At 41.1% G+C, this 19,311-nt stretch overlaps 1 protein-coding gene across 3 annotated transcripts in view; it reads right to left on the bottom strand.

Moving 5' to 3' along the window:
- The window catches only part of wu:fj29h11 (protein NO VEIN), a 50,294-nt gene that overhangs the window by 20,897 nt on the left and 10,086 nt on the right, over positions 1 to 19,311 (bottom strand). For all 3 annotated transcript variants that reach the window (XM_041973794.1, XM_041973796.1, XM_041973797.1), the window contains 21 exons: positions 19,049 to 19,229; positions 16,666 to 16,832; positions 16,393 to 16,533; positions 16,128 to 16,306; positions 15,759 to 15,931; positions 14,748 to 14,972; positions 14,559 to 14,668; positions 13,889 to 14,104; positions 13,520 to 13,643; positions 13,215 to 13,428; positions 12,987 to 13,134; positions 12,613 to 12,790; positions 12,334 to 12,511; positions 9,763 to 9,889; positions 9,543 to 9,662; positions 9,016 to 9,166; positions 8,820 to 8,932; positions 8,399 to 8,549; positions 8,062 to 8,310; positions 7,749 to 7,961; positions 2,338 to 2,519 (listed from right to left, as the gene is read on the bottom strand). In XM_041973794.1, the coding sequence (XP_041829728.1) occupies positions 2,338 to 2,519; positions 7,749 to 7,961; positions 8,062 to 8,310; positions 8,399 to 8,549; positions 8,820 to 8,932; positions 9,016 to 9,166; positions 9,543 to 9,662; positions 9,763 to 9,889; positions 12,334 to 12,511; positions 12,613 to 12,790; positions 12,987 to 13,134; positions 13,215 to 13,428; positions 13,520 to 13,643; positions 13,889 to 14,104; positions 14,559 to 14,668; positions 14,748 to 14,972; positions 15,759 to 15,931; positions 16,128 to 16,306; positions 16,393 to 16,533; positions 16,666 to 16,832; positions 19,049 to 19,229 (3,540 nt within the window). The remainder of the gene's footprint in view (positions 1 to 2,337; positions 2,520 to 7,748; positions 7,962 to 8,061; positions 8,311 to 8,398; positions 8,550 to 8,819; positions 8,933 to 9,015; positions 9,167 to 9,542; positions 9,663 to 9,762; positions 9,890 to 12,333; positions 12,512 to 12,612; positions 12,791 to 12,986; positions 13,135 to 13,214; positions 13,429 to 13,519; positions 13,644 to 13,888; positions 14,105 to 14,558; positions 14,669 to 14,747; positions 14,973 to 15,758; positions 15,932 to 16,127; positions 16,307 to 16,392; positions 16,534 to 16,665; positions 16,833 to 19,048; positions 19,230 to 19,311) is intronic.

Raw genomic sequence — 19,311 nt, 5'->3', positions numbered from 1 at the left:
TTTTAAAGATTATTTTTCATTTACATTTAAACCTAATTTAATTCCCTGTATAACTATACAGCTTAAGTAATGCTATATTTCATTAGCTCCAAGTTATAACACCAAAACAGACTTTTACAAAGTTTAATTCTGGGGCTTCTTACATATCAAACATACTAAAACAAACTTATAACATATTTACAGAAACTATTTTGTTTATTCATTTATCTCAGAAATCCTAAAAAAAATACTATAAAACAAGAATTGTACCTAAATTTATCCCAGAAACACAAAATATACTATGAGTTTTATTTACCTATTTGCATGGATTCGGCATGTTTTAGTCCATGCAGCTCCTGCAAACCTGCATGTCTTAGACATGTTCCTACTCCAACACACCTGAGTCGGATTAATGAACTTCCTTGATGTGTTGAAGTAGGGTTACCTCTAAAACATGCTGGACAGGGGGTCCTGATGACCTGGATTGAGAAGCACTGCTTTAAAGTATACATTATTCTATAAAGTGTATAGTAGACTTTATAGAATACGTATTGTCTTCTGATCCAGAACATCCAAACTAAAAATGGAACAGCACAAAATCCTGAGTGGTGAGAACAACTGCACTAGCTGTTCTAGACCTGTCCAAACTGCACAATTTTCACTTTGCATAATCATATTTGTCATTTTTTTTACTATTTCTAGGCATTTAATGGTTTTAATAGCTTTTTGATAGCAATCTAGAGCTTAGCTTATCTATTTATGTATGTATTTATTATTATTAATTACTGTTGTATGTACTGATGCCTTGGTCTTGCCATGGTAATGATTTTTAATTGTTTCTTTGTCTGATCTGTGGCCGACACGTTCTGAATGGGTTTACGATTACCTCACAAACAGACCACAGTTTGTGAGACTGAAAGGTTGTGTGTCTGAGATGGTGGTCAGCTGCACTGGAACACCACAAGGGACTGTACTTTCACCATTTCTATTCACGCTGTACACCTCAGACTTCCAGTACAACTCTGAGTTCTGTCATCTGCAGAAATACTCTGATGACTCAGCAGTTGTTGGGTGTATCAGTGATGGACAAGAAGCAGAGTACAGAGAACTGGTCGGTCAGTTTGTGAAATGGTGCGGTGACAATCATCTCATCTTGAATACCAAGAAAACAAAGGAGATGATTGTTGACTTCAGGAGGAACAAGAACACACATAGAAGTGTTTCCATCATGGGAGAGGAGGTGGAGGTGGTGGAGGAATACAAGTACCTTGGAGTTCAGCTGGACAACAGACTTGAGTGGAAAAGCAACACTGAGTACATTTACAAGAAAGGTCAGAGCAGACTCTACTTCTTAAGGAAGCTGAGATCTTTTAACGTCTGCACCAAAATGTTGCAAATGTTCTACAGGTCTGTTGTTGAAAGTGCAATCAGCTTTGCAGCAATCTGCTGGGGCAGCGGCATCAGAACCAGAGACTTGAAAAGAATTAACAAACTGATCAAGAAAGCTGGTTCTGTGCTTGGAGTAACTCTGGAGCCGCTGGAGTTGATCATCAAAAAAAGAATTCTGTACAAGCTGACGAAGATAATGGATGATCCTTCACACCCTCTACACAACGCCGTGACGAAACAACAGAGTGTGTTCAGTGGGAGGCTTGTTCAAGTCCGATGCAAGACAGAGAGATACAGAAGATCCTTCCTTCCAGCAGCTATCAGGCTGAAGAACAAAGCCTTTAATTAATTAATGTGATTGTTTTTTAAAAAAAAAAAAAAAAATTACTACTACTACAATATTGAATTTCCCTTTGGGATTAATAAATTATTTTAATTTTATTTTAATTTTATTTTTAATTTAATTTTTATAATAAAGTATTTTTCATTCATTTTTCATTCATTCATTTATTCATTCATGTTGCTCGTGGGCTTGTTATTGTTCTGTCAGAGATAAAGACATTTTAATACGTATGTACGTTTCTCTGCAGGTTCAGCACTGACATATAAAGACTTAAGAAAATAAGATTACAATAAAAATAATAAAAATATGAAGGACAACCATGTATATAACATGTCTCCCTTGGTAGAGCAAATCTGTCAAGTAAAATATGACACACAGACCATCGTTCTGTATGTTAGGATGCTGGACAGGACAGGGTTAATAATAAAAAAAATGACATTTTAATAGAACCTCTCAAAAAACGTTTTTATTTTTACACTTTACCTAAAAGGAATTCTATAGAAAACCTGGACATTATAGCCTGCATTTCATACTTTGACAGTAACATAAATAACAACTTATCACCTCTATGTAATATTTTCTGATAACGTTGTTTTGTGTGTGTGTGTGTGTGTGTGTGGTGTTACCTTCCATTTGTTTGTTTTCATTGTAGGGTAGATGTGCTGCTCCAGCAGCTCCTGTGGCTCCAGCTCATGAACCCCGAGTCTTTTAAGCAGCTCTCGAACCTGCTGACTTTCCAGAGGCTCCAAGCAGCTCAGCAGAGACGGATGAACCACACTTACATCCTTGTATAATGCAGACAGGGGTCCTGTACAGAGACAACACACAAGATTTATACTAGTGTTTGGTAAAAAGACTGTTTGTTCTGACATGTACAGCTGGATTGATCTTGTTAGGATTCTGTGATGCTTCGTATACTAACATATAAGTAAACACCTAAAACAGGACACCTACAATGACCTACTTTCCTCCTTTCTGCAGCAATGATTCCCCACTGATGTCTGTACTGTTCAATATTTCAGAAGAACACCATGTTTAATGTTGCTGCCTCTCTGAAGAGATCACACTCATCTCTGTCCGCTTCACTTCAGTGACCTGAGCTTTGTGCTGCACATCATCTTCCCTTTCAGAGAGCTGCTTCAAACAACAGTCACTGACCTGAAAATCAAGACTTCCCTGGCAACTTTATTTCCTGTCAGGAACCCTTCTGTCCCCTGTTTCCACTGACAGAGGGTCATGTTAACTTACAAGGAGAAAGATTTGCAGGTATAGTGTTAAAATTCCTGTACTGACATCAACATGGGCCAACAGTTTTTAGTTATAAAACATTCATTTGGTCATCTGTGGAAAAGAAAGTACATTTTTCCAATTTAAGGTTTGATGTATCAAGAAATGTAAAATAAATAAATAAATACATAAATCATCTCATGCTCACCAAGCTTGAATTCATATTTAATGCATACAGTTTGTGAGACTAACAGCACCACCATAAGATAAAAACTTTGCTCCAAACCCTGTTGCATACAATCTGATCTGTCTTCTGCCCCCTGGTGGACATTTTTTGCACTACAATTAGAGAATCTTTCCATGTCTCAACCCAAACATTAAGAACTAAATAAACTGTAATTTAGCTCAATTTATCTCCTTCAATGAAAATAATGTGTAAATTCTTCTAATAAAACTTATGTTATAAGATGAAATGTTTTGGTTTTGGTCCACTCTTCTTTACAGAGTTGCTTCAGTTGATTAAATTTTGCAGCATTAGTTCCAAATGTTTTTAAAGTATGTTTAAAATCAACATGGGTTGACCAAAGTGCTGAACACACTGGCACAAATTACACAATAACTCACGTACAAAAACTAACTCATGACGTGTTGAAGGTTGAACACCAAGAAGAAAAGAAGGGTCTTTAAATAAGGTTTAAAAGAGGACCTGCCTAACATGTAGAGGTAACCCTTTCCATAATATTGGTGCTGCAACTGGAATAGCCCGATCCCCTCTGAGCTTCAGTCTCGTTCTTGGCACAACCAAAAGCAGCTGATCAGCTGACCCCAGAGACCATTAGGGAGAGTACGGATGAAGCAAGCCTGAGACATAGGGTGGTACAGGGTACCATAGCATACCATTATCTGTACCGCTTAGTCCAATTCAGGGTCACAGGGAAGCTGGAGCCTATCCCAGTAATTAGCAGGTGGGAGGCAGGCACACCCTGGACTGGTCACCAGTCCATCGCAGGGCCAACACAGAGAGACAAACAACTACTCACATTCACTCCGTTAACCATTTAACCTAACATGCATGTCTCTGGATGGTGGAAGGAAGCAGGAGTACCGGGAGAGAACCCACGCATACACAGGAAAAACATGCAAACTCCACAGAGACAGGCAACTGTGTGAATCTTCGTGGTCACAGTGCTAACCACCACACCACTGTATGTCCAGGGCAAGGCCATTAAGAGATCTAAAAACAAATAAAATAATTTTAAAATCCATTCTGTAGCAGACAGGGAGCCAGTGAAGGGCGGCCTGAACAGCCTCTCTGATTGGGTTGGGTGTTACAATAATCTAGCCCAGAGGTAATGAAGGTGCATTTAATCTTTTTAAAGTCCTGTCTGCAACTTTATCCAGTTTTCTTGAAATCCCAACACAACATTTCAACAAAACTGAAACATATTTAAATGGTAAAATGCCGCATCTTCTTGTTTTTAGTCATTCTGCTGAAGATTTGCTGCTGTGTTTGGGATCAAAGTCCCAACGTTGCAAGACCCAGTTTGGACTAAGTTTTAGCATCACACTGACATTTGACTCTAGAATACTTTGGTATCCAGAGGAGTTCAACGACTGCAAGGTTTCCAGGTCCTGTAGCTGCAGAACAAGCCCAGATCATCAGCTTTGCAAACATAAGCTGTGCTGTCATGTTCCTTTTAGAGAGAAGAGGCTTTCTCGTGCAACTCCTCCAAACAAGTCACACTTACTTAGTCTTTTTTTTTTATTTTGTTTTAAACTTTAACATTTAATATACTAACTTCGGCCTGAAAACTCTGAGATGTAGCTCTTGGGTGTATTTTCTTTTTTTTTAGTTTCTCTTAATATTACACAATCTAATATTGTGGTAAACTTTGTGGGACATCCTCTCCTGGGAAGACTGGTAGCTGTCTTAAAGGATTTCCACTTCTTTCTGTAGAATGATGGACTCCAAATGATTTAAATATGACCTTATAACACTTCTCATATCTTTCTCAGGTTGATGGACAGCAACAGCTGCTTCTCTAAGATCATTACTGATGTCTTTCCTCCTTGGCATTCCGCTAACAACACCTGAATGGTATCTGTGACGATAACCATCACAGAGATCTACTCTGAAAAATCTACTCCAAAGCCAGCGAGGCCATGGAATAAATGTTTCCAAAAGATGAGCTACAGTCTGCAGCACAACAGCTTCATGTCTGAAACTGATCAGGGTTTCCTTTAAAATGGAGGTCTGTAGACAGCAAAGGTGGAACTGATAGTTCTAGTAAATACATGTCAGTGTCAGATTTCTCTCCTTCCTGCATTTGAGATTTGATGTGGTTTTGTTTTTACCCCATAGAGGATGTATCTCTGTTATAATCATGTCTCCTTAAGAGTTCAGCTGCTCTGCAGTCTGTGACATTTTCGCTGAGATTTTTTTCATGATTCTGCTTACATGTAAAAAGGTGCATTAGCACAGAGTTGCTTCTAAGACACCAAACCACTTAACCTACATGATTATTATAGACAGCAACCTGCAGAAGCAGAGCGCTTACATCAAAGTGTGAAAATCAGTTATTCATGCTTGCCATTCTAAATCTTGGTGTGCTGTTTTTGAATCTGGTGACGCACAACGCGGGAGGTGTTCCTCCGCTTTCGTGTGAGCTGGCTCTGATCTGAGTGGCTGCACGGCTGGTTATTCTTAGAAAGAGGTCAAGTTTGTCCACAGACATGTACAGGTTCGTCATACACCCACCTGCTCGCTCCTCAACGTCTGAGTGTGCTGACTTCTAATGGGGCAGATGTAGCTGTTAAAGCAGAACCTCTTAGAGGCTTTAGTGTCTGAATTTCCATGACTCAGGAGGGGAAGTCTGAATCTGTCTCACAGCCAGTTACACAGTATGCTTATCTAAGTTAGTAGTAGAGAACATGCTGTTTTGCAGTGATTTGAAGTATTTTTCTGCTGAGCTTTAAAGAACTGATGCCGAATGGTACATGTGTACCTCAAATAACATTTATTTCAAAAGTAGGTCAATTACACTGTGCTGTATTCTCACTGCTTTCCTTTTTCAGTGGGTTTGTTGGTGTCCTGGTTGATTTGCGCTGCATAATCAGCACAAGAGCCTCCAGAAGTTCTCTGCAGGTGCATGGTAATTACCGTACACAAAAACATAAAAAAGTGCAAACACAGCCGTCTCCGTCCATGTTTTTTTGTTTTGGGTCTATTTTTCAGTGCAAAAAAGTGCAAAGCTGTAAGAATATGCAGATGCTTTGACATATACAACCTGAAAAGTTTTCTTTCAGCACTCATTTCTTGTATTTAGTTTCAGTGAGGCCAGACTTTCTTTTGACCTTTTAAAGTAGTCTTGAACTGCAGCACTCCAGGATTTCTTAAGGTCTTTCAAAGTTTTTTTTGCTTTTTCATTTATTTTCTGTCCAGTTCTTGTACCTGACCATGTGTAGATCGATGTGTTTGTTAAGCCACTTAACACCGACCTATGAATCATTCATACATAATAAGACATTACTGTATCTAAGCAAAAATAAAAGAAAAAAAAAACATTTTAAATTGGATATAATTTCTTCCCATTTCTTAAAATACATAAAAAAACAAAAATAACACAGATTGATAAATTCTTGCAGCAAAAGGGTGATTTGTAAAGATCTATTAGCTGATAACTTGTCATATCCCAGCATGGTGGAATAGTAGACAAAAGAAGTGTCAAGACTAAAAAAAGTGATGTCACACGGTACCTAAAAGATAAATCTGAACCTTCAGTTGATCCATTTACTGTTGGCTGAAGCCTCATCAGAACTGGTTTCCATGGAAACATGACTGTCAAGAAGCCATTCTTAAGGAAGGGAAACAGGGAGAAAACGCTGAGGGTATGTCACATGACAACTGGACTGAAAGTCAGTAGCAACAGGTCTGATGGAGGGATGGATCCTCCACAGACTGCAGACCTACACAAAAGGCAGAAACATCCAAAGAAGAGCTTTGAAAAGTCCTTCAAGAAGCCTGGAGAACTGTTCCTAAGGACAATTTAAAGAAAACACAAGAGGATTCCGGCTGTAATGAAGAATAAAGCTATTCAGAATTTCTCAAACTGTTTTTGTCTGATATTCTGTATTTACATTTATGTTTCAGTAAATGGTAAACGGACTCTACTTACATAGCTAAATAACTGCACCTGTTCTCCATTTTCCTGGGATGTTCCCAACCCATAGTGGTCGGCGCCTACAAAAACAGCTTCAAGTAATTAAAACTAAAGGACCTTTGACAGGACCATGGATGACACGTTGCATGTTAATAGTGTAAAAACAAAGTGTGTTGCACTTTGTTGCATACAGGGTTGTGTACAATGTGGGCAATATCAAAAGCTTCTTCAATGGACATGTTAGCTAGCATCCAGTTTGGATCATGCTTCCTTTTACTGGGTTTGTGTCCAGGTCAGGGCAGTGTGATGCTTGCATACCACCAACCTAAATATTCAGCCTTTTCAGTGCCATGCGTGGAAGTTGGGAGTGTGGGGGGGGCTGAGGTTGGTTCGCTGCTGATACAGCTCTGAACTGGTAAGGGAGGTAGTAAAAGGCTAAATGACTGAAACCCACTGTTTTAACCAGCTGTGCTTCTGTTTGAGCAGACTGATGGCAGCTTTATGTAAGTAAGCACACAGTGATGTGGGGCTGGGCTGCTTAAGTTAAGCATGTGTCAATTCCTGAGGAGGGACAGCGGCGTGTTAATGAGGACAACTAAAAGGCACAACGGATAAGTGAAAAGGGCTTTAGTCTTGAGTTATATAGTTACCTGTCTGAGCTACATTCTTCTTTTTCTTTGTCTTTGTTTCTTCCATTGGAAAGAAGACTCCCTCTCCACTTAGTGAAACAACGCGCCCATCAGCCAGAGGGATTATGGGTAGGTCTCTGAGGTTTTGCAGGATGGAATCTGCCTCTCCGTAGCCATGCTCCATAGCTCTGAAGTTGCAAACCAGGAGCCTGGCCAGCAGACGAAGGCCTTCGTCTGGTAGGGAAATGCCAGGTTGAATATGAATAAGATCTTCTTTTGGAACATTTTTTTACACACCAGACATCAAAAACTTCTTTGAAATCCCAGCGCACACCTGAATGGATGGCTCCTTTTCTCACCAGCTCCTTTGCCATGGCTGTGGTTACTGTGGTAACGTCTGATCCTCGCAGGTACCGGACTCCCAGGTGAGCGAGCAGGGAGGCAGGTGGGGCAGGGGTTAGACTCGGATGGAGATAAGAGAGAGACAGATGCTTGTCCAGCTCGTCTCCGCTAATCACTTGGCGGATCACAGCATCCTGACAGACAGCCACTTGGGATGGCAGCTTGTACGCGACCTTTCCATCTAGGAAAGATGATGTGAAGAGGAGAATTTGCATGGTTACGTATCACGGGTTCAGACTCTTCTGGGATTTTTGGGGTTTAATTAATACCTGAGCTTAGTGTCGGCAGGAAGGCCTTCCCTTTCAGCAGCTGAATAATCTGCCCAGCGACAGGCTTGAAAAAGTCCAACACTTCGTCAGGAAGGGGGATAAACTGCAGGAACTGACAGAGACCCTTGAGCCCCTTGAACTCTGGGTGATCCTGAAGATGATGGGATGCGAGTTAAAAGACAAACAACAGGCAGACATGACAACGGGCCCTATTGTATTTATTTTCATAGTGATAAAAACACAACCTTCCTCCTTTCTCATCATCAGTTTAACTGTCATGACATATACAGGCATAAGTCATTGTCCAAACACCTGTTATTTAATTGTTTTATGCTGTTAGGTTTTATAAAATTCAGAATATTCAGCTTTAAATAAATTTAGAAGGATCTTTAAATGTCTCATGACTGCAGCTGTGTCTTACAGTGAAGACGTCCATGGCCTGAAGGAAGAGCTGTGGTATTTCTGATCGAAGCCACTGGTTCCAGGAGCTGTCCCTATCAACATCTTCCCGAGAGGAAGGGATGTCAAAGTCACCTGGAGAAAAAACGGGTATCAGTTAATCACAATGCTTTTTCTCCAACAAACAAACAAAGGCTTTATGATTTCTCTATTTTCACCCTGAATAATGAAACGAAAGCCAAAACTGCGAAGGGGCAGGTATGCAAACACTGGCTGCTTCTGAGGCTGGCACACAACGTCACCCTCTGCGATGTTACTGCCGAGCTGGAAAGCCAGAGCAAGCTCGGTCGACTCGACATCTTCTTTGATCTGAGGGAGAACAACAGAAGAGACGCATAAACATGCCGACATCTTAAAGGAACGTCTTTAGGTAACCGTCAAATTAACAGTGAGGCTGCTGGAAAACTGGAACGGTTTATCTGTCTCAGCTTTGTTACTTAACCTAACAGCAGGTGCCTGGAAGGGAGGAAGGAAAATAGCTGAATAAGAAAGAGCTGTGTGAATTGTAAAATTTCAGTTTGATAAGCCATTAAAATCCATTTGCTTCCGTTTATGTTTTTTTGTGTGTGCAGAGCAAAACGTACGACCCTCCAATGCCCGAACGCCAGCAGCACACCAGATAAACGCAAAGCAGCATCTGACATACCCCTGAGGAAGAATATGATGTAGAGGATGTGTGCTTCACCTTCTTGGGCTGCAGTGTAGTTTTGACCACCAGCCAGCGTTCGATGCCCTCTGTGTGCTCCACCTCGAGCACACTGTCACTGAGGTCTTTGCGAGTCATGCTAACCAGGCGCTTCTCACTCTGCAGATATAAACCAGCCTTAGAGTGGTGTATATTCAGGCTTTATGGCTACATATAGCCTCACGCAGTTGTTTATGTGCACATGTAAACAGTGACTTACCTGGTTGTAGATGGTGATGGAGCGCAGGCGGTGCAGAAAGAGCAGCAGGGACGGGTGCACGTCATGAAATAAGTTCCTGGTCTGGTGGCTTTCAGAGCGCAGAGGGAGGCTGATTTTGGTGGTCCAGCTGACCAGAAAAACATCAGAAAACAAATGTAGAGGACTGTTAATAAAGTAAAACTAGCTAAAGGATTAATTAACTACAAATAAAAATAAATATCCCATCAGCAGAAGAAGTTTGCGGTAAAGGTTAAAACAAACCTCACCTTCCATAAAGGTTTCCCAAAATGCACCAGAAATGAGTTTGAACCTTTATGTAACTGACATGAGCCCAAACAAAACATGTTTCAGTATCTTTACAGACTAAATTCAATAAGTTTTAGAAAAAGTAATCATATCTAGAATCGAAACAGAGCTGAAGAAGCCTCTGACTGAACACATTCTTGTGTCAGTATTTCACACGGGGCGTGGGGTGAGGGAAGCATCAGACCCAAACTTTATACACCAGACTACAAGTCATTGCAGCAGAGTAAGTGCCCCGCCTCCTCTGAGTCCATAATGTTGTAACGATTTGTGAAAGGCCCCGCCGTCGCAGGATGAAGCTGATTTGTCCATCTTTGCGGTTAGATGGCAGAACTAGCTGCAATGGCAGAAGGGGCTGCAATGTTGTGTAGAGGATGTGCAGTCTTATCCATTACCCTTAACACCTTTAGGCAGCTTTGTTGTTTCTAAATGTAGAATTTGATGCCATCAACACATGCAACAAAAGTTGCTTTTAGAGGTATGTTTGCTATCAGCTTCATTTCAGTGAATATTTTGACAGTTTGGTGAACTGAAGATAAAAATTGTTACTGTTTGTATCTGTGTCTGTACTTAATACAGAACTTCAGCTGTTTAAGTCTGTGGTTTTTGATTTTCCACTTCGTGATGCTTTATACATTTTCAAAAGGAGACAGACGTGGACAGCAGGCAACATGTAAACTACACACGCTCTGCTTATAAGTTGTTCAGAATAAGACCTGACATTGTTCTGCATCAATGATACTTTCAGACACTGTCAAGTCATCCATGTCATGAAAACTGGATGCACCCCCAAACCATCACAGATCCTAGCTTTAGCAGCTTTTGATGGCAACTGTGATTGTCTTTCTCATCTTTGGCATGTAGAACCAGACATCCATTTTTTTCTGAAAGCAGCTGAAACATGGATTTATCTGACCACGGAACAAATGTCCATTGTCTTTCTGTCCATCTGAGATGAGCAGGTGTCTAGAGAACTTTAAGTTGATATATGGCTTCCTCTTTGTGTTATAGCTTACATATCTGGATGCAGCAATGGACTGTGTTAAGTGAAAAAGGTTTTCAAGGTCCTTCTAAGCCTATGTGGCTATGTGGTGTCATGATGGCTTCTCTTGCAGCACTTCCTGAGGTCTTAAAGGTCACACAAATTAGCAATGCTTCTTATCTCTGGGTTTCATACACAGAATTTTCTTCAGATTCCCAGTTTCTTTATATATTATGAACTGAACCAAAGTTCTTTGTAGTTTTGTATAGAAAATGGCTGATAATTCACTGACTGAGTTCAGAGTGGTGAGTCAACCCATCTTTGCTTGGAAAGACTAAGCCTTTGGTGGATGTTCCTTTTACACCCAATCCTGACACCCTCACTTGTCACCAATAATAAATTCCTAATTTTTGTTCCGTTCAAGAAATGTTGTGAAAAGCCTCCAGCTGATGAGAACTAGCAGTAGAGATCACATTTCCTTAGTTTTGTCTTCTCCTCATTGGCTCCATCTTAAATCCAGAACAGAATTTTAGATTCTTCTCCTCACACATAAAGCTCTTAGTGACCAAGCTCCATTGTATATCAAATATCTCATAGTTCCAGATTTTCCCAAAAGAGCACTTCACTCTCAGACTGCTGGTTTACTGGTGGTTCCTGGAGGTTCTAAAAGTAGGATGGGCGGCAGAACCTTCAGTTATCAGACTCCTTTCTGTGGAACCAGCTCCCAGTTTGGCTTAAGGATGCAGACACCCTTCCTTTAAGATCAAGCTTAAAACTTCCCTTTTAGTGGTGGTGACCCTTATCCATCCCTTTGGTTCTACTGCTACAGGCTTAGATTGCTGGTGGATGTCCCATGATGCACTGGGTTCCTCTCTGCCTTCTTTACTCTCCATGTATAAATTACTTTTGTTATTAAAATGTGTTTCTCCTTTTCATTCTCAGCAGGTATCTCTGGCTAAGCGTTATGGTGCTTGTTGACCCCTCTTTCTTGTTCTTTCCACCTCTAACCCGTCCAAACAAATTACCTTCCTGGTCCTGGTTATGATGGAGGTTTTTCCTTCCTGCTAAAAGAGAATTTTTCATCTCTGATACAACTGTTTGTGTTACTTTAGAAAACTTTCCAACTTTCAGGAAGTGGGATTTGAACTCATCAGAATCCATTAATTCCTTCCGACTCTGTGAACAACTTTAATTTAGCTGCACCAGTGTGATGGTAGTGTGACTGTATCACAATCACATCAAAACATCCACAGTGAAAATGTTGTACGGGTTCTCAACAATCCAACCTGTGCTGATTTATGTCCTTGAGCTGTGTGTCCAGAGGCCTCTCGTCTTCAGCCCAGTGGGGGAGGATGTATCCCATGGGGCCGCAGTTCTTGTCGAAGCGCAAGTGGAAGCCGTTGGAGTGGATCTCAGGACAGTCTGTGACCTTGAACACTGACTTGAAGCCAATGCCTTTTTGTCCTGGATGAAAAAGAACACAGTCGTCATGTTTTGTTTTTAACTTGTCTAACAACGGTCAGCTGCTTTGGTTCTGAAGGCGTAACTAATGGATGCGTCATTACCAATGTATCCATATTTGTGTTTTCCCTTAGTGCTGCGACCCACATCACAGATGGCCTTGATGTTCTCCTCCCGGAAGCCGTTCTCATTGTTGAGGATAGTAATGCAGTCTCTCTCCACCACAAACGCCAGCGCAGGAACGAGACCAGACTCTGACGGATAACTGTTGTCATCAGCGTTCTGAAAAACAGAAACCACTGAGGATAAAAGAATTCAGAAACAAAACATCTGATGACTTTATTCTTCAGAATCCCGTTTCTTCTTTTTAACTAAATTGATTTCAGTCTCATCTTTTCCCTGAGGGCTCTCTGAAGGGATTTATAAAGTATTTCTATTCTATTCTATTCTTTAGGTGTATAAATGTGGAAGCAGCCACCTGAATGAGCTCCAGGACAAAGTGTGTGTCTTTGCTGTAGAGTTCAGTGGAAAGGCGGTCCAAGCTGCGGCCCAGTCTCTCCTGGTGGACCTGCATCAGCTTCTGGCCCTCTGCCGTCAGTTCCACTCCAACACCAAACTCGTTTTTCCTGTAAGAAACATCAGATCAGCTTTATTCTGGCTGTAAATCCGACTCCTAACTGGATGAACAGAAATAACAATAACAAACCTGATGTTTTCAATTACAGCCTTTTGGAAATGGAAATCGGCCTCTGATTGGCAGCTGGCAGCATCCTTTTCATCAGAGCCAGAAGTTTCCTCACTTTGACCTCCTTCAGCTTCGCTTTGGACATCTGAGGTTTCTCCTTTAGAAATGGAAGTCAGCTCATACAGCTCCTCCTCATCTTCTTCCTCCTCAATCTCTACATCCAGGTCACCGTTGACTAGAAACAAAAATGTGTACAGTCGTTTTTTTAATTATTATTAAAGGAAGTTCACGTAACTTCCTGTGATGGGGTTGGCCTGTTCGGTCACCTTGTGGGCTGTGGTTGAGGTGGGAGGACACTGAGCTGCTGTCCATGATGTCATCCTCAAGGAACTCGTCTTCACTCGTATTTAGAGCAGACAGACTGCTGCTTTCAGAATCTATCAAATTAGACTGAAGTCACAGAAAGCGTTAATAAATTAAAAGGACTTGCTGTAAACACAGTTATATGACAGACACACTCACTGAACTATATTATTTTTTATAAATTGATTTTACATTTTGCATGTTTCAAGCATTCCGTGAGTTTCAGGACCAAGATGAGTGTTAATTTAAATATTTAAGGTGAGTTTCATGTACTTTTCTTTGCTGTAAAGTCATGAGACCGGTGTTTTTTTTTTTTTTTTTTGTATTCTCACCCTATTGTGACCCACAGCATCTGTGTGTGTGTTGCAGCTTTGATTTTGAGGCGGAATCAGCTTCTTCTGGTAGTCTTTGACCCAGTCTGTGACACCCAGGAGGATGCCAAGGCGGTGCAGGCAGTTCAGGTGCTTTGGGTCGGATTGAGCCACGGTGATCAGGACCTGTTTGGACTTGGCCTGGCCCAAGACACGAGAAAATGGCTCCAAGAACACCTGGAAGTCATGTGCATACAGGAGCACACACCCAGTTTTTTAATCATTATTGCAAAAGAAAGACAATGTTTGATTTTCACAGATTGTTACACAACCGTGGACAGCTTCAGTGCAGCTGGAAAGTCTGAAATGACTGTGAGTCATATGCAGAGAATATGAGTCATGCATATGGTATGGAAAGAACTATCTGAAAAGAACCACCTTGTCAGCAGATTGAATTTGTAGACAAAAGTACTGAAAGATCAAGATAAATGATATTCTAACAGCTGCAGGAGACACGAGACCTTCTTAGTATTTTAAAACTGCTGACTATAAAATCCAGTGATGGTTCTTGCATCTCAGAGCTTCAACTTCTACTTTCTGTTGAGCTTTTAAACAGCCATTAAATAAATGCATGGAATAATGTGTCTCCAAAAACAGCTAATCCCTGTCATTTCTCTTTAGTCTTACTGACCTGCTGCAAAAGAGCCTGGCAGGTTCTTGTGGGGATTCGTGTCAGACACTGCAGGAGGAATTTGGCTACTCTGCTGAAACATGTCACATCCTCTTCAGCCAGGGACAGATCTAAGAACACACACTTTATGTTAGTGACAACTTGTGCTGCATGCATTTCTTTGTCATTTTGCAAATTGAGCACCACTACCTTCTTCGGCCACGGCTGCAGCCAGAGAGCTCTGCATGTGATTGGCCAGCAGAGCCGTGGGAGCGTTGTCGATCCCATCTGCCACCGCCATGGACACAAGGTGGCCGGCTGTGCCGATAGGATCGAGGGCCGAGACGGCGTATGAGAAGTGTTTGTCTCCTGTGTCTGTTGTAATCCGAAGCAGCACACCTGGTGTTACCTCCAATGCTGCAAGACCTGTGTTTTCTGTGGTGTCAACAAATCAACATTAGTTCAAATATTTGTTGCACAAAGTCTTATTTCTTAGTAATAAAGCTGAAGCTGACTGGATGTATTTCTGAAGGCACTAAAAATGAAAATGTTCACACTCAAACATATTGTAGGGAGTAAATAATGTGAATTCCTTAGCAAATAAAGAGCAGCCAAGTTTAAAATGAAAGGATGAATCTGAATAATCAGAGGGCAGTTTGCTGGCATTGTTTATACCCACATGACCCTTAGAGAGGAAAGTCTGATCTGAGTAATCTGAGTAAAGTTTGAGAGCTGCACACCTTGCAGAACCAATCATACAGGAGTAACAGTGAGAGTCACCACCAACACAGCCTCATTTTTCACATTAACTTTACAATTTTTTATCTGACACAGCTCAGATTAACAGATATAACAACAAATGACTGCTAATCTCCCCTGGCTACTGTAAGCTCACAACATTAGGATGAAATCTCTTCTTTTCTTTGGAGGTTTTCCTTCATGTTAAACGGGAGTTTTTCCTCCCCACTGTCACCCCATGCATGCTCAGGGTGGGGAGAATAAATCAGAAAAGAAAACGTGATGCAATCCATGGTTTACTTAGCTAGGCAATGATCTATGAAATTAAGATGACTTGTCGTGGCTTCCCACATTTCACACATCAGTTTCCAATGTGGCATTTTACATCTCTTTTATTTACCTGATATATCACATTAAACTTGAGAAACTTTACGTACACCCGAATGCAAAACCACAGAAAAGCTAAACATGGCTGATGCCTACCTGCATTTCTTTCTATGAAATCTTTGAGGGGGCCGTGAAGGGGTTTAAAGATCAGCTCCCATTGGCTCCATTCATTCAAATCTTCCAGCAGAGGACAGGAGAGCAAGCTGGCCAGGGCCTGAGCCTTGGACATCTCACCCAAGCGCCCCACAGACTCATATCCACTGTCAGCACTGTTAAGATAAAAGGCAGATGAGAATAAAACGAGGACCGGAAATGGTGGCGAGTTAAGCCAAATCCTAGTTTTAACTAAAAGATTCAAAACTGAGGTCTTTACTTAGCTGCAATGATCAAAATGGACTGGGGATCTCTGGAAAAGTTACTCTGACTCTGCAGCTGACTATAGACTGATGTCAGTGATGTTCTGACCTTGATTTGTTTTGCTTAGCCAGCAACGCTGACTCATAGTAGACTGGGCTCAGGCCTCCTCCACTAAGCTCTCTTTGCCGCTGGACCAGGCCGACCAACATGTGCAGGGTACCGTAGCCCAAGTCCCGACTGTCCCGTACCCTGTAATGGCACCTTAGTGCTGACTCAATGTGAGCGAGCTGGGAGAAGATAGCGGGATGTCAACTCTTATTCTTTCAGTGTCTTTGTTTTTGTCACAGCATTAGTGTATCTGTAACTGACTTACTTCGTCCGGATCAGTGGATGATATGCTGCCGCACTGTTTGATGAATTCAAACACGTCCTGTCTGGTGGGACGGAAACCGCTGCCTGAAAGTCCCATGTTGCTTCCCAGAAACAAAGCAGAGCCCAGGCTGTCCTGCAGCAGCTTTAGACAACCACAGATAAGAGCAGGATGCAATGAGTGTAGGCTGCTATCACTATGGCAACACTCAGTGATCTTTCAAAGGGTGATGTGATCACCTGAGTTAGAAATTTCACACAAAAGTCAAAGCTGTACCTGAATGTTTTTCCCCAGAAACTCCAGGAAGGTGCCTTGTTGAATAGAGAGGAAATCTTTGATGTGGAAGTGTTTGGTCAGCTTCCTCTCCAGAGCAGCAATGTGGGCCAAAGTGATGGCCGAGTTCTGAGCAGCCAGGTTGTCTTTCATATATTTCTTCACTTCGGCTGAGAGGCACAAAAAGCATGTTGTTCAGTCAGTCTATATATATACAGAGTAGTATATATATAGACTACATATAGCTAAACATACAGTGTGTGCAAAAGTCTTGATCCACATCTTATTTCTTTATTTTCTGCCTCCAAGCAGCCAAACTTTCTTTTCATCTTTTAAACTTCACCTATTTCATGTTTTCCCGGAGCTTAAAAACTACAAGCCCATATCAAAACTACCATGTGTGTCCAAAATTTTGAAAAAGGTAGTGGCAGGCCAGCTGACATCCTTTATGGAGCAGCAAGATTTCTATGATCATTTTCAATCAGGTTTTTGGAAAATGCTCCACAGAAACTGCTCTAGTGAAAGTCTCCAGTGGTGTGATGATGGCCGCAGACTCAGGTCGTTACACAGTTTTGGTTTTACTGGATTTAACGTCTGCTTTCGATGCTGTAGATCACAGTATGCTGATAAATCAACTTGAATCAGAGATGGTGTTTTCAGGATCGGTCCATTGGTTTTTTTCTCATATATACAAAGGAAGAATTTTAATGTTGTTGTGATGGCTGCATTTACAGCCACACATGAGTGGTAATGTGCAGTGGACAGTACTAAACACACACACACACACACACTTATCTATAGTTTTCATATTAGATCTAATTTACAGAGCACTATATGATTCTGTTGGACATTAGTTTATTTTAATAAGTAACATCACAAATATTCTAGAACTGGTGCGCATTTTGGGGTATATTGTGGTGTTATTGGGAAATTGTGGGGAAATTGTGTTTTCCTTTGTTAGCTTAGTTAGGTTTTTGTGTGTTACCCCTTTGTGTCTTTTGTTTGGGCTGATCAGCCACTTTAACTTTACCTTTGTGTCTCAGTTGTCAGGTCAGTTTGTTTCATTTGTTGGTTTGGTTTGTTTGAGTCATTTTTGCCACAAGTTATTTAAGTAGAGTTCTGGTATGTTGACCTCTTTTACTGGTTAGATTATTCATTAATTTAATAATTGTTTGGATTACTTTTTTGTGTGAAAATAAAACCCCCTTTTTTTAACTTTAAATCTGTGCCTGACTGTCCTTCACTGCTCGGTCCATCACAGTTGTTATCAACAATGAAATGTCTGATGTGTCCTAGCTGTCTTGTGGAGTTGCGCAGGGTTCTATTCTTGGTTCGGTTTTGTTTTTGTTGTAGTTGATGTCTCTTGGTTGGCTGATTTGTGCTTTTAAAAATGTGTCCTGTCACTTTTATGCTGATGGTATTCAGTTGTGTCCTTTCAGTGAATCAGAGTTTCAGTTTTTATCTGTGCTCCTGGAATGTATGTCTCGCATCAAAAACTAGCTCTCTGATCATTGCTCCTGATAAAAAGATCCCAATGATCAAAAAACATCTTGGTGCTCTGGGTTTGTCTGTTCAAACCAGCCAGAAACCAGGAACCTCGGGTTGTGTTTGATCAAGCTGTGTGTTTGGAGGATCGTTCCTGACAGCTGACCAAAAGTTGTTTTTATGGTTTGAGATCTATCTCTAAAGTTAGGAGAATGTTGTAAAAATCAGATCCTGAAATGATCATTCGTACTTTTATCTAATCTCGTATTGATTATTGCAATTCTGTTTTCACTCGTTTCAGTAAGGCGACTCTCAACAGACTTCAGTTAGTGCAGAACTCTGCTACCAGACTATTGCCAGGTACGCCCAGAACAGCCCACATCAGCCTGTTTAATCAACACTTCAATGGCTTCCAGTCAAATTTATTAATGACTTTAAAATTTTAGTTTTGACTTTCCGGGTTTTACATGTCAGGCCCTCCCGTATATTGCCAACTTGCTGTGTCCCTACTCCTCAGGGCGCACTCTTCGGTCTTCAGGCCAGAGCCTCCTGTAGGTCCCAAAGACCAGTTTTAAAACCCGGGGAGATGTGGCTTTTCAGGATGTAGCTCCCAGACTCTGGAATGACTTGCCCCTGTCCCTCTGTGTGGTCGGCTCCATGTACTCTTAAAAAGCAGCTGAAGACTATTTAAATCTTTTAGTTGATGTAATTTATTTTATGAAATTGTGTTGTTTTTATTATTCCCATTTTATCTGTGAAAAACACTTATAAATAAATTTTATTTATAAATAAACTTTACTAACAAAATATAAAGAAACGAGGGGGCGATGCAAGACTTTACCACAGGCTGTACATCATCAGACTACATAATATGGCAGAAAATGATTTTCTGTGTAAGAACCTTCACTGGGGAGGGATGTGCTGGTGTTGTCTGCTGTTTTAGTCTGTTCAGCTGGTTTGGGAGTCTTGTCTTTGAGCACCAGGTCCTGTGGAACAGTCAGGGAGCCTCCACACACAGCCAGCTGAAACAGAGCTCTCGCCAGCGAGTCACTCGACACCTTCATCAGGAAGCTCTCGACGTGCTGGATGAACAGATCAGTATATTTCTGTATCAGTAATCATTTACCTGACATTATGTCTGAGTACACTTCTAAAATAAGCACT

This window comes from Melanotaenia boesemani, chromosome 21, assembly GCF_017639745.1.
Source record: "Melanotaenia boesemani isolate fMelBoe1 chromosome 21, fMelBoe1.pri, whole genome shotgun sequence".
Lineage (NCBI taxonomy): Eukaryota > Metazoa > Chordata > Actinopteri > Atheriniformes > Melanotaeniidae > Melanotaenia > Melanotaenia boesemani.
This window is presented reverse-complemented; position numbering and strand designations above follow the sequence as displayed.